The following is a 13,352-nucleotide window of genomic DNA, read 5'->3' as shown; positions in this document are numbered from 1 at the left end:
AATACCGTTTTTACGTATACATTTATTTATATATTATATAATATTTAGAAGAATCGAAATCTTGTTTATGGCACCCTGTGCTAAGTGACAACAAGTGCTCATATAAGAAAGCTGCTTTATCAATTAAATGAAATCGTATTTATAAACATTTAATAATATACCCAATGCAATAAATCAAGATTGCAGAAATTGCGCTGCCGTGAAAAATTGCTTATGCATGCTTTAATTTAAATCCATATATGTACATAAGTACATACATACTATGTATGCTCGCAAGCATTTAAACATATTACATTTATGTATGATTGTACGTACGCAAAAACTTAATCATTGGCAGGTAAAAGGACGTTGCTCCCAATATTAAAGTTATAGAACTGTGGAGTGATACGAAAATATGTATATGTATGTACATATGTACATATGTATGTATGTATACTTTTTAGAACTGCTGCGGCGATAATTTGCAATTGATGTGTCACTATGGCCACTAGGTAGGTATTTGTATGCTGTCGAATGATTTGAAAAACGCCGGACACAACACGTTGGTGATCACGTGCAACTGATTATATATTCATAATTTGTGTAAAGAAATTATGCTGATCGTTATGAACATTGCACTTTTAAACTCAATATGTATTTAATCATGCACATATAAACAGTCGAATACAAATGTGGTAAAAAATTATTCGTTGAATATCGACGTTAGTAATAGAAAACAAAAAAACACCTGTCAGTACATACATATAGAAACGAATATATTTCAAAATTATATTATATCTATTTTTTGGCTGCAATTTTATATTTATTTCTAATTTCAAACGCCGTCATCTAACAACAAACAAATGATAAGGAGAATAGTGATAAATACTGAAGTCCAAAAAGCAAGAAAAGTGTGCATTTAACAAAAAAAAAAAAAATAATAATAATAATAATAACAGGTTGTGGTATGTTTGAGATAAAGCAGACCTTGAACTTTTCAATGTKGTTTACAGAAGTGCATTCGCCTTAGAAAGGTGATAGCTCCCCAGTCAGCTGAATGGCAAATTTTAGAWTTTTTTTTTATTTATGACGCCTAGTTAATAACCAATTTATTAACATTAACATACCTCTACAGATGTTCAGCTATTATATATTGTATATCTTATATGCACACACTCATATTATACTCAAAATGTTTGTTCTTTTTGCTGCAAAATTAGCAATCTTTCTTGTTCCCTCAAACATTCAAATGAACTTTAATTAATGCACTTTTTTCACGTCTGCTTTTTGTAYCCCGGACAGKGTGTATTAAGTTTGCCATAATTTTTCTAACACCCAGACGAAAAAGTCGGATACATATGGAAAACTCTTTCATTTGATAACATATCTTCACGAAATTTGTCATGAACTATTTTCCAATATCACAACAGATTATTTAGATCGGACCACAATAGTATACCATACATATGTATATATACATAGCCGCCATCCAAACTGACTGATTAAATCAAGTTCTTGTGTAAATTTTTTTTCTGTTTGTGCAGGGCATTATACATAGCTACGTTGCAACTGAAGGTAAAGTGTTTCTTGTTTTAATTTACTTATTTCGCACATTTCTCCACAATTTCGCTGATTTTATGTGAGAATCACGAACAATTTTCCTATTTATTACTATTCTTTTGTACTTTTGTTTCATTAAAGTTGATTCCTTTCAATATCACGCCTTCCGCTGGAGATAATTTTTATCAAGGTCAAACCTTAATAAGTTCTCAACACACCAGCARAAATATATAGACATATGTATGTATGTGATGGAATTAATGATCAGCTGTACAACAATTACATCGATTTGTTTAATCGAAGGCGACTCAATTAGTTTTTGTTTTACATATCCATAAGTCAAGCAAAGTAAGACATCTGCTGTGAAACAACAACAATACAAATTYGCAAATGCTTTGGAAATAAGGGTGTGTAGTTGGCTGTGTGCTTCTTTGACGTAAACACTTGTGAGCTGAAAATTGTTGCTCGTACAAGATGCATAACAATAATAATTACTTAAGTAAGAAATAATCACACAAAGCACAACAAATGAAAACCTGTTCTTTCAAATTAACAACAATCGTTTTTTAGAATAATATAGGTTAAACATGGAGTTTTGTTTGCTTGAATGCCCGTGTATATAACAAGAATGAACCATTGCATTTTGTTTTCAGCACAGAGCTCCACAAAGTAGTAACTTTCAGTAAACCATTGCTGAAGCTTACGAGSCTTCTATTTCATTTCTAAAGCTCTTTATACAACTTATTTATCTTGTTATTTGCAATTTTTTTTATTATTTACGTTTTTCAAGGTTTCATTTGCAAGCGTGAAYTGTTCACATCCAAATACTTTTGACGCATTTTAATGTTGATTTGGAATTAGAAAATTGATGCAACTTTTATTTTTGGAATAATGCGTGCACTTACGTAAAATCCTGATTGAAATTTAGTTGATATCCTGAGGTAGCCATAGTTATTCTTTCCTGGCACTTCCTTTGAACTGTAACAATCCACAAAATTACTGTTATACAGTTRTTTTCGTTAGTTTTATAAAATTATTATTATTATACACTTTCACTTTGTAACACAGTTATTTTTATTTTGGCGAATTGAATGCAATTGACCTTTTTAGTAATTCTCTATTTGTTTATGCTTTGCACAGATAAATTTTTTTCTGTATTTGAGTGTTCTGCAGCTACTGCTTTTTCGCCCACTTCTATCGTATTTCTATTTCGCCTTAGTTCGTTGCTGCTTTGTTATTGCTATTTGGAATGTCTGGCTAGTTTTGTATTTATTTTGMACTATTGCGTTTTATACAACGAAATATTAGTTACTACTTTGCTCAGCGAATGTACAAAACGCTTTGCATTCAAACGCTTTTGTTTCTGAAGATCCCCTTTTGGTTTGGTGTTCGATTATTCGTCGTTTCTTTTTGTGTACATTTTATATTTTTATATTTTGCACTTGCTTCTTGGTCTAATTCGTTGTTGTTTTTTTGTTGATTCTTATTGGAAAGCGTATTTGCAAATGTAAACACTTAAGACGTGGTTGGCAACAATTTTTGAGCGTACGCGTTGCCAAATACTGGTATTATTTCGCATGCACCAATAAACAATTGTATGTTTATAAATTATTAAATAAATACATATATATTATAATTACATTATTATTATATTGAATWATAATCATATATAAATTTATTTAACTTTAATATGCAATAWTATATAATGATGATGAGCAAAGTATAAATTTAATTAAAAATTCGAAATTGATATGTCATAAAATATGACTTAATTTCGAAATTTTTCATGCAATAACTGGAGCGACTTTCRTGTCTGCTTAAACATTTATTTTTATAAGAAATATAATAAAAAAGAAATTTATTTTAAATGTAAGTTGTGTTTGCAAATATGCTGAATCGTTTTTCGTTAGATTTTACGCACGTTATGGACTTACATCTTAATTTCTCATCCAACTGGGAACAGTTTATCTAGTTAGACTTGCCAACCAATCCAATTGGAYATAGAAATACCATGTCAAAGCAACTTTGTGATAAAGTAGATATGACAAACGTTCGTTTAAAAAATTTGTGGACTGTCAAAATTATCAAAGTTACAGTCATCGAAACAACACGCAACGAAATTCTTTCTTCTTTTCTTAAAGTTAATTTAAGTTTCATGTTAACATTTTTTATATGTGTCTATTTATTTTTCTATTAACGAAACCGCATATATTTTGTTACGAAAAAATACGTGAAAGTCGATAAAAATCTAAACGAGAACAGACGGGCAACTACGAAAACGTGGAAAATTTGCGAAAGTTTCTTATAATTTAGTTGCCTACAAATATTTGTTAGCCGCTTTAATTAGTGCGTAAAGATTTCGTTAAATTTATTGCATGTGGTTATAGATACAACCTTATTAAATTGGTTTGTATCCTATAAGTAAAAAATAAAGTGTAATACTGTGTCTATTAAGCCCATTAAGCAAGCATTAATAATTGTGGCTTTTGAATTCTGGTGAGGTGTCTAATAAGTGTACGTGTACACCTATTAATATTAAGTTCTATACACGTTAAATTCTACCTATTCTACGATAATAGAAATACCAAGCGAAGAAAATATACAAATTGTGTAATTTATATGCAAATGGCTAACGAAACGACAAAAAAGTGCGTGTGATTGTATGCGCTAATGCTGCTCCAAACGGGCAGAAACGTTACACCTTAGTTGGGGACTGAGTGCGAGAGCGCAACAAGTCCAATTGTGGGTTGAATGTGCCTAGTAGCCTAACGTGAAAAGCGACCGATAGCAAACGAAAAACGTCAACTGCGTTACAGTGTGTAAAAGCAACGCGACAATAAACAAACTCCAGCTGCGACTGTGGCTGCGCGCTCGACGCAGCGAAGTAACGTAGAGCAAAGTGCCCGTGCAAAGCAATACTAATTAGTAGATGATAATGCCGCTGAAATTTTTGAAAAAGTATCGTCAATATAACGTGACATCGAAGAGCTTGTTTGTCATCTCAGTGCATCATTTATTAGGTGAGTTTTTATTTTGTGTCCTCGTACATAAATGCTACACAATGAATCTTTGAGGGGGTGTTAAACAAACATATAAATGTTTTAAAAATAATTTTTACTGTGTATACATATGTACAAATGTATTAGCTGTTGTGTAAGTTGCGATTTGCTGAAGAAATTAATTTCTCTTTTTATTTCACTGGTGTTAAAACACATTTTCACGTAACTTGTAATATTCATATAAAAATTCTTTGCCTTTATTTGGCGAAAGCAAGTGGCTTAAGTGTTGACAATTGATTAAAAGGTGCGCGATAAAAATATACATATATTTGTGTGTGCATGCGTCAATCTGTATGTATGAATATTCCAATTGGATGATAAATACCTATACGCCCCTTTTGTAGTTTAACGTCAGTGCTTTGTCGACGTAACGTATCAATTCTGGCGGTGCATAATATTCACACTTGACGAAAATAAATACAAACTAATGTGTACAAAGGCATGTTCGGATTGAATGGATTAAAGTGCATACAACAAAAGGTTATTACAACTCAACTAACCCAGAAGTCAAAACTCTGTAATTATATAAAACCTTGTAATTATGAGCATTAGATTTAATACCGGCTATATATTAAACTCTGAGTGATTTACGCCTATTTCTCAAAATTCCTCAAAATTAAAAACGTTAAGCGTTAACTTTCTTAGGAAAAAATATATTAGTATAGTTTTTATATGCATTTCCATAAAATTAACTAAAGCTCATTAGTCATACCATTTCTAAGTAATTTTTTGGAATTATGCAAGATGTCATTCTGTCTTCAGAAGTATTAGCAACATTATTTTTGCATATTCCTCCTCTGCAGAAGCTCCTCTAGTCAAACATAGCCCGTTTATACCGATATTCGTACGTGCCTGTTACTAGAATTCCTTTTTTAACAGCTCCGAGCAATTATTTTTAAATTTTAGGCGTAATATTTAATATAATTGTTTAATTTGCACACTTTTGTTCTTGTTTTAATGGAAAAATATTTGTGAAGTAATTTGCGGGAATGCTGCCGGTGTGACAGTCCTTGGCCGGATAAAACTCTGGGTYCATTCAGATAACGTGGACCGACTGKGGYGGCAACGGACATTTTGGAATAATGTGAAACATAATATTATGAATACATATGGGAAATTTTACAGTTTTACTAACCGTTAAATTTTTTAYATTCGGCTCATAATTATTCCACTGACAGCACACAAAACACAGAGCTGACTTTTTTCCAATAAATTTTCAATCCTAAGTTCATAATTATTTCACTGCCAGCGCTAAAAAAATATAGCTGACTTTTTCCCAGTTCGGGTTTTTGTCCGGTTGGAAATGAATAGTATAGAATAGAAAAAGATTTAGAAATATTTATTCTGTGATCTGAGATATATTCTGCGATCTGAGATATAAACGCTATCGTTGTTTTTGCATTGGTAATGGTTTTGATCCTAATGCGATCAATACCCAACGAGCTAATGTTTTAATCTCCACTGTAGATCTGTATACGAGCTGAGTCGATTCAGCTACGTGCCGTCTGCCTGTAYATACGCGAACTGGTCCTTGAATTTTTCGAGTCAGGTTAAAAGGTCGATCATAGGAAGGATCTCTCTTAAACAGCTTAGAATAYCAGTACGTTTTGGCCCCTACAAACCCTAAATACTTGATCATAACGTGCCTTACAGATCGACAAAGCGTTAATATCAGTTTTGGCTATGTCTTCTGGTTCGCCGAATGTAAGATTATCGAGATGTTTTAACCTCACTCTTATAAAGGTAGGACAATAGACAACGTGGACAAATAGCGTCTAACAACATTTTAGACCTTACCGCATGTATGTATGACTATAAGAAGGTATCCAGAAAGAACTCGCACGAATGCGGCAAGATGAACTTTGCTTCGTGCAAGTACTTCAGTAGATCTCTTGCATTCCACTCTAGGTCAGAAGAATTAGTCCAGTGATACAACGCAAAACGCCAATGGAGATCCAACTCGGTCCAATTCCGATGTGAGCGGGGTAAATTTTAGAGATATTGAGGCTATTCATTTGTCGGTACCATCGWTATCGGACCACTATGGCATATGTCTGCCATACAAACAGAATGATCGTCATACCTTTGTATGGCAAACTTTTGTATTTGATAATATATCTTCACGATATTTGGCTCGAATTTTTGTGTAAGGCAACGATAAAATATCCATTCAGATCGAACCACTATGGCATATATGTATGCATGTAACTGTCATTGAAACTGGAAGAATAAGCCTTGTACGGAAAAYTTTTTTTATTTGTCAAGATATCTTCACGAAATTTAGCATAAATTATTTTCCAAAGCAACACTATTGTCTCCGAACAAAATTTCCAGATCGRACCACAATGACATATAGCTGACATATAAACTGAACTGTCATAATATGTAAACCTTTTTATTTGTGACGGCTATTCTAGATTCAGTGCAACCGAAGTTAAATTTGTTTCTTGTTTTTATTCTATCTCCACCCACATTGTTTCTCCGCACAACTACAATTTTTTTATAACATTATTTTACTCTACCGCATTCCACTCCAACCATTCTTTGTTTTATAACTTTAACGTCACATCTAGTTAAGCATACCCATATACGCATGAATAATGAACCTAGCATCTTATACCATACTACCTACTTTATAAYACCCATGCACCATAAGAAATTGTATTTATTTGAGTTGACTTTCCTATTCGTGTTTTTGTGATTGTATTTTGCAATTTTATTTTATTTAACGCTGTATGCATTTTATTTGCTAAGCATTGTAAGATAAAAATTGTTTTATTCTCCCTCTTTCGGTTGAGTTTTATTATTAGCTTTATTCATTCTTGAGGTGTTCTGTCTTCATTAACGCCATTGTAGGCGCCGTCAACGGCGRATGTTGACGTCAACTGTGACGCTGACATTCGTCGTTTAGGTCGGCTGCACGCAATTGATATTCAGTTATTAACAGTTTACTTTTGTACACGGTTAATTCAGTTATTGAGGTGTGTAGTACGCTTAGCTACAAGCTGTGTTTTTACCATTTATAATTTTTGATAAGGCAACTAAAATTCCTTTATCGTTTTAATTGTTATGTATGTACATATGTGGTTAAGTGCGTAAATTTGTATGTATGTACATATGTATCAATGCCAGCATGCGGTTACTATATGAGCGCGTTAGTGCGTAGCGCCACTTGTTTGGCAATTGATGTTATGTTTTTTGCCTTGTTGATTTTATAGGTTTCGAGTTTTATTTAACTTCTTTAAGTAAGTTTAAGATTGTAATGTTTTCTTTAGTATTCGAGTCTCTTATAATTTATACTCGTATAAGAAACATTCGCGGATTTTTATGCGACCAGCCAATTTCGACTGAACAAGGATTCCTTACAACTATGTAAGGATTACTAGACCCGTAACTGGAACCAAACTCGATTTTTAAGGAGTTGGAGTTCATTATTACAGCACCAAGTATATTTAGTTGATGTTTTAAGGTGTAAGGTTAGTCTGGAGCCCTCGAAACAGAAAGTTTCCTGGGCCTACCTTTGGATGACCTCGATGACAACTTATCTAATACTTATCATAACAGGGTAAAACAACAAAAACCTTCAAGCCTAACTATGAAAGAAAACATAATCGAATTTGAAATGAGCATTTTATTGCTAAAATCAGAAAAGTTGCAATAACACTAAAAAATGTCATTTGTAGTTTATTAGATATTACACTCGTATAATCGAATCGTACTTTAAATATTTTAATTCTAGTTTGAACTTGTCATTTAAAGGGATATACCCACTTCGCGTTTTTTCAAGTTTTTTTTGAAGAGGCCTTTTATTTCATAAATTMATATTGTGAAATTTTGGGTTCACTCGGTTTCATATACCATCTCCAGGAGAATCTCCGAAAAAAAGTATTTGCTGGTGACGACAAATTGTTTGCTAAAGGGGTTATATACGGTTAGAAGACCGAAAAAAYGAATTTTCCAGTTTTTTTTKAGMACACTTTTAAATTTCYGCATCCAAAAATTTGTACACATATTATGGTCTTTTTTTCAGACTTGGTATTAGTAAAAATATTTATTAGGAAAGAGGAACTACAGCTAATCTCAGGGTGCTCCTCTCAGGAAAAACGTTTTGTGGTGACCATTATATCACTTAACTGGATCCTCTGAAATTAAAAAACCAAACAGATTTCGTTAAATCTAGTTATTAGTCGAAGGAATAAGCAAAATAAAAATTTTAGACGAAATGGCGGTTGCTCAAAACAAAAAAAAAAAAAAAAAAATCACCGATTTGAAAACACAATTTTGAGAAACATTCATTTACGGTTTGGAATGCACTAAGCACTCGGACATGCCTTTTCAAATTTGCAAGTAACTACTAAAATATTCACCGGAGCATTAATAAAAAAATTTCTATTTTTAATACCGTTTTTAGTATAAAAAATGTAATTTTCAATCTAATATCTTTGGAAACATTTAGTTTTTAATTGAATAATAAATAAGATTAAAAACTGTAATTTTTATTTTTTATTTCTCGAACTTAAACATTTTAATTCCGGTAGTAACTCCATTATTAAATTATTTAAATTATTAAATTTTGAAAATTTAAAAATTATTTTTAGTTTTGCCTTAAAATATTTGTTTCAAATGTTATTTAAATTATTCTTTAATACATTGTTGGAATGTAGTGTGATTTATGGGGTTTTCGGGTTTCAAAAAATTATTATTTTTGATTTTCTTATTAAATTCTACATCATCATAAATTTTCAAGTTGTTCCGAGTAACCCTGCCAACGCGGGCGCATCTTTTTTCCGGGGTGTCACCGGAAATGGCGTCGCAGTGGCCATGTAACAATAAAAATTCTAATAAAATATTTAATTTTTTATATGAGAAAAAAATTCTTAAAAAATAATGTTTTTTGCCCGAGGAAACCCATGTAACACCTTAACAAAAAAAAAAAAAAATAATAATATTTTTTGAATTTCTTTACACCTGAACTTGTAAAGTAAAATATCTTGTTTTCCAAATTACTTCACAAAAGTGAGATTATTTTCCACTCTTCTAACGCATTTTTTTAGTTATCTGCCAAACACTTGGCATTCGCGTAAAGCACTTATAAGAAAGTTATAAAACTGTCTGCGTGTATATATTGAAAGTTGACTAAGCGAAATATCTCTAAGCAATATTTGTAACCAATTTAATAGCAAAAACAAAATCAAATATATTTATCGTTTATTGTTTCCTAACTTTATGATTACCTTCCGCCATTTCCGGTCCGTGCTTAAGTCTGTTGTTTATTATGTTCTTTTTCCTTTTAAGCAAACAAGTGCCACAACTTATCTTAAGAATTTGCGCTCTTATCTTGCAAAATATTTTTTTCCTAATCTACATTTTTGTGCACCAATAGAAAATATCTATATATGCCCAATTATAAAATCTAATATTTATTGCTTATTAGCTTCTAATTTAATTATTCATTGGTCGCCACATTTGGCAATGCGTTTTGTCATCATTTATTCATAAATATATGTATGGTAAATCTTGCGTTTCCAGTTGATATTCTCTTGAAAATAATTTTTTAATTTTAATTACTTACACTGTGCGTCAATAGTAATTCTTCTATTCTGTTATTCTTTTAGTCTGTGTGTGGTACATTCAGTCACTTCCACTCTGATATTATAAATTTGAKGAATTATATTTATGCGAGTCTACGATTTTTAAAATTCGAAATATAATATTTTTTTKTCTTGAGTTATGAAATTCATAAGAAAAATCATTTCTTTGAAATAATTATATTTTAACCGTTAATATSTTTTAAACTATTAGGTTAACGAAAAAAATGTTATAGATCTTTTTTGATGAGCATTTATTGTCCTACACAATCCACAAAMCGAAATATATTTGAAGAAGTTGGAATCGAGATATACATTTTTCTGTCTAATAATAATAAAAAATAGAAAACTGTTAGGCGGAGGACATTTCCGTTACAATTAAGAGCTCACTATTGGAGAACCTTTTTTAGAGGAGCCTATTAAATAATTTTTTAGAGTACATAAGAAGCGAAATTTTTTTTAGGCTACTGAACAGCGTATATTCAATTTTGTAATAGCCAAAAGGAAAGATCGGAAACCCTATAAAAATATATATATGTATGTATGCAGAGTGGGCTGTCTGTATGTCTGCATATACGTGAACTAGGAGCTCAGTTTTTAGATGCCGATCTGAAAATTTCTCTCTAAAAATTTTCCGGAACAGCCGATATCGGACCACTATATATGATATATCAGCCATAAGATAAATACATGAGGCCTGCATCGCGACCTTMGGTSTATTGTGCTCACTCCTAAGTCACAACGACACATCTAGCGCCAGCATATTGGTACATTCCCATACCCATTAGCAACTTAGCTTATTGCAGCCCTTGGAGTTGTTGACAATAACTCTCTCTGCATACTCCTTCTTCCTTGCGGAGCAGTTCCTGTGTTGTACGAGGATCGACGACGATGAAGRATTCAGGACTTACCATGTTAATGGATGCTGCGGAGCGGGCGAGCTCATCAGCCAGTTCATTCCCAGATATACCTTTGTGTTATGTTGTTATGAGATTTTAATATTGTCTTTGACTGTAATACATGTCGAATTTCAGRAAGAAACCTCGTCAAATAAAAAAGGTTTCTTCCTAAGGGCTAGATTTTTTCGGTCCCTGCCCGTCTTAAGGAACCTAACCCATGTTGCAGAGAGGTATAARTGAYTAACATGGTCAAATATCTTGGTCTAATGCTGGCTTCCACATTGCGGTGGAAGCAGTATGTTGACCTGACCATGGTCAAAGCGTCTAAAGCAGTAATGTTGTGCAATCGATTATAAAATGGTTGTGCACCATGGTCGTGTGACCGATAATCACTGTGAGGCCGTGGCTTGGATCTCAAAAGCATTGCAAAGACTTCGGTAGGGCTGCAACTATCGAAGCTGCAAGGACTTACATGCAACTGCGCACATGCCCGACGGCGGCACTTGCAGTCATACTTGAGCTCTGATCACTTCAYCTAGTAGTCGGTCAGGTAGGAAAATACACACTGCTTCAAATGACAGCAGAAGGGTGTGGCAGAGGTAAGGTAATTTCTTTCCAGCGGTTGAAGAAATCGGTGCGCATAAGGTGAAAAATTTTGTGCTTGAGTTAAAACCTTAACTTAGAAGTTGGATGAAAGAAAAAAAAAACTGAAAATTAGATTTTTGGCAGACTCTTACAAAAAAAAAAAAAAAAATGAAAATTTCGCGACATTTTTTTCAAGTAGTTGTAATCGAGAAAAAGTCCTAGTCTTTCAGTATTGTATTTCAAAGACTTGTGTAAAATTTCATGAAGATCGGTTGAATAGTTCTCGAGAAATCTTGCCAACCGACTTCAAAAACACTGTTTCGAGAAAAACGCATTTAAAAATGGCGCACTTAGCCTAGCTAGCCTCTAACGCACAAGTTTTCAAGGCTGTATCTCCAAAACTATTACTCGGATTTTGCAGTTAACCAGAGTAACGAAGTTAACTTCACTAACTCCTGCATTAATCCGGATAATCCGCWGTTAATCCGGATTAATACTGCCGTCTGTTAAGGCTATAACTCGTTAATGCGTTGTACTATATTGTAACGTAACCTTTTGCATATTTTAATTTTCAGACTTTTTGATGAAAAGTTTAAGATTGTACAGAAGCATTCTCATTTCAGACAAAAACTCACCAAATTCGTAATCAAAATTTTTTGTGATCATTTCTCACTGCAAAAAAGGTATTCTGACGTGTTTTTATCGACATCAAATTATATTGCCATAGTTGGTGCTCATTTCCCGTTGCCATATTTTTGTTGTTGAGTGTTATTAACGTTTATTTGCATGTATAATTTATCTCTTTTTTTCTTCCATACATTGTTTGTCGACAAATTTGTTTTTTATTTTGTTTATTCATGTCCTATTTAAATTTCGTGATTAATAATTTTTATCTTTTAATCTAAATCGCCGTTATTTTATATTGCTATGCTCCTAAACACCGCAGTTCAACAGTTAAATGGTGATTAATTATTAATATTATTATTTTTTTCATATTCATTCATTMGCGTTTTTTGTGCTTTATTCGTATTAATAAAAGTAAAGCAACTCAGTTCTCGTGTAAATTATATACATATCATAACCTGATTTACTACATAAAGTTAAAAATTGTCAACCTGTAAATTGTCCATTCTTTTAATCATTAGATTTATATTTTGCTTCAAAATTGGCGATTTMCACGTCATTGTTGTTAAATTTCTTTCCACTGAGCAATTTCGTGAGGTCTGAGWACAGCAAAAAGTTGTTGGAGGTTAGACCTGAAAAATACGAGGGCATGTCGAGGCATTTTAAACATTAAATAATGTAATTCGGCACGATTTCCATTTATTTTTGACACGATCGCTAGTCCAGTATCAGTAACAGTTTCCGAGGCTGTTGTGTCCTTTTTGCAATCGTGCGATTTTTTACGTTGTGGGTTTCAAACCCAGCAGGGAGTGTTCGCCTTCTCACTTTGACTCACCATCAAACGCATTTTTTTTTTGGCAATTCAGTGAATACTTGGTCTAAGACTGGAAGTCGTGAGCTGCTTGAGCCATATGTAARAGAATTGTTTCTGGCCACTCCCAAGTGAATGGCAATTAGAGAACTTTCCCCACTTGCATGACTTTCTACGCATGACTCCATCCTCCCATGAAGAAGTTCGAACAGCAATTACCCGGCTGAAGAACAACAAAGCGGCAGGG

The 13,352-nt window shown here is 32.7% G+C and overlaps 2 protein-coding genes across 5 annotated transcripts in view; one reads left to right on the top strand and one right to left on the bottom strand.

Annotated features, from left to right (window-relative positions):
• Window positions 1-2,932, bottom strand: part of LOC108971070 (WD repeat domain phosphoinositide-interacting protein 2) — a 23,119-nt gene extending 20,187 nt beyond the window's left edge. For 2 of the 4 annotated variants that reach the window (XM_018936895.1, XM_018936918.1), the window contains exon 1: window positions 2,445-2,925. In XM_018936895.1, coding sequence (XP_018792440.1) covers window positions 2,445-2,488 — 44 coding nt within the window. In that variant the 5' untranslated portion in view covers window positions 2,489-2,925. Of the gene's footprint in view, window positions 1-2,444 lie in introns of all 4 variants that reach the window. The other 2 variants (XM_018936910.1, XM_018936903.1) reach the window with 2 other exon arrangements.
• Window positions 2,933-3,643: 711 nt separating this feature from the next.
• LOC108970984 (tyrosine-protein phosphatase non-receptor type 21) overlaps window positions 3,644-13,352 on the top strand; it is a gene marked incomplete in the record, with an annotated part of 20,446 nt that continues 10,737 nt past the window's right edge. The window contains 3 exon segments of the mRNA XM_018936742.1: window positions 3,644-4,559; window positions 5,402-5,442; window positions 6,252-6,302. Of these exon segments, the coding sequence (XP_018792287.1) occupies window positions 4,469-4,559; window positions 5,402-5,442; window positions 6,252-6,302 (183 nt within the window).

The sequence above is a fragment of the Bactrocera latifrons genome, unplaced genomic scaffold, assembly GCF_001853355.1.
Source record: "Bactrocera latifrons isolate USDA-ARS-PBARC rearing strain unplaced genomic scaffold, ASM185335v1 scaffold_108, whole genome shotgun sequence".
Classification (NCBI taxonomy): Eukaryota; Metazoa; Arthropoda; class Insecta; order Diptera; family Tephritidae; genus Bactrocera; species Bactrocera latifrons.
The sequence above is the reverse complement of the archived record's forward strand: the minus strand, read 5'-3'. Positions and strand labels throughout refer to the sequence as shown.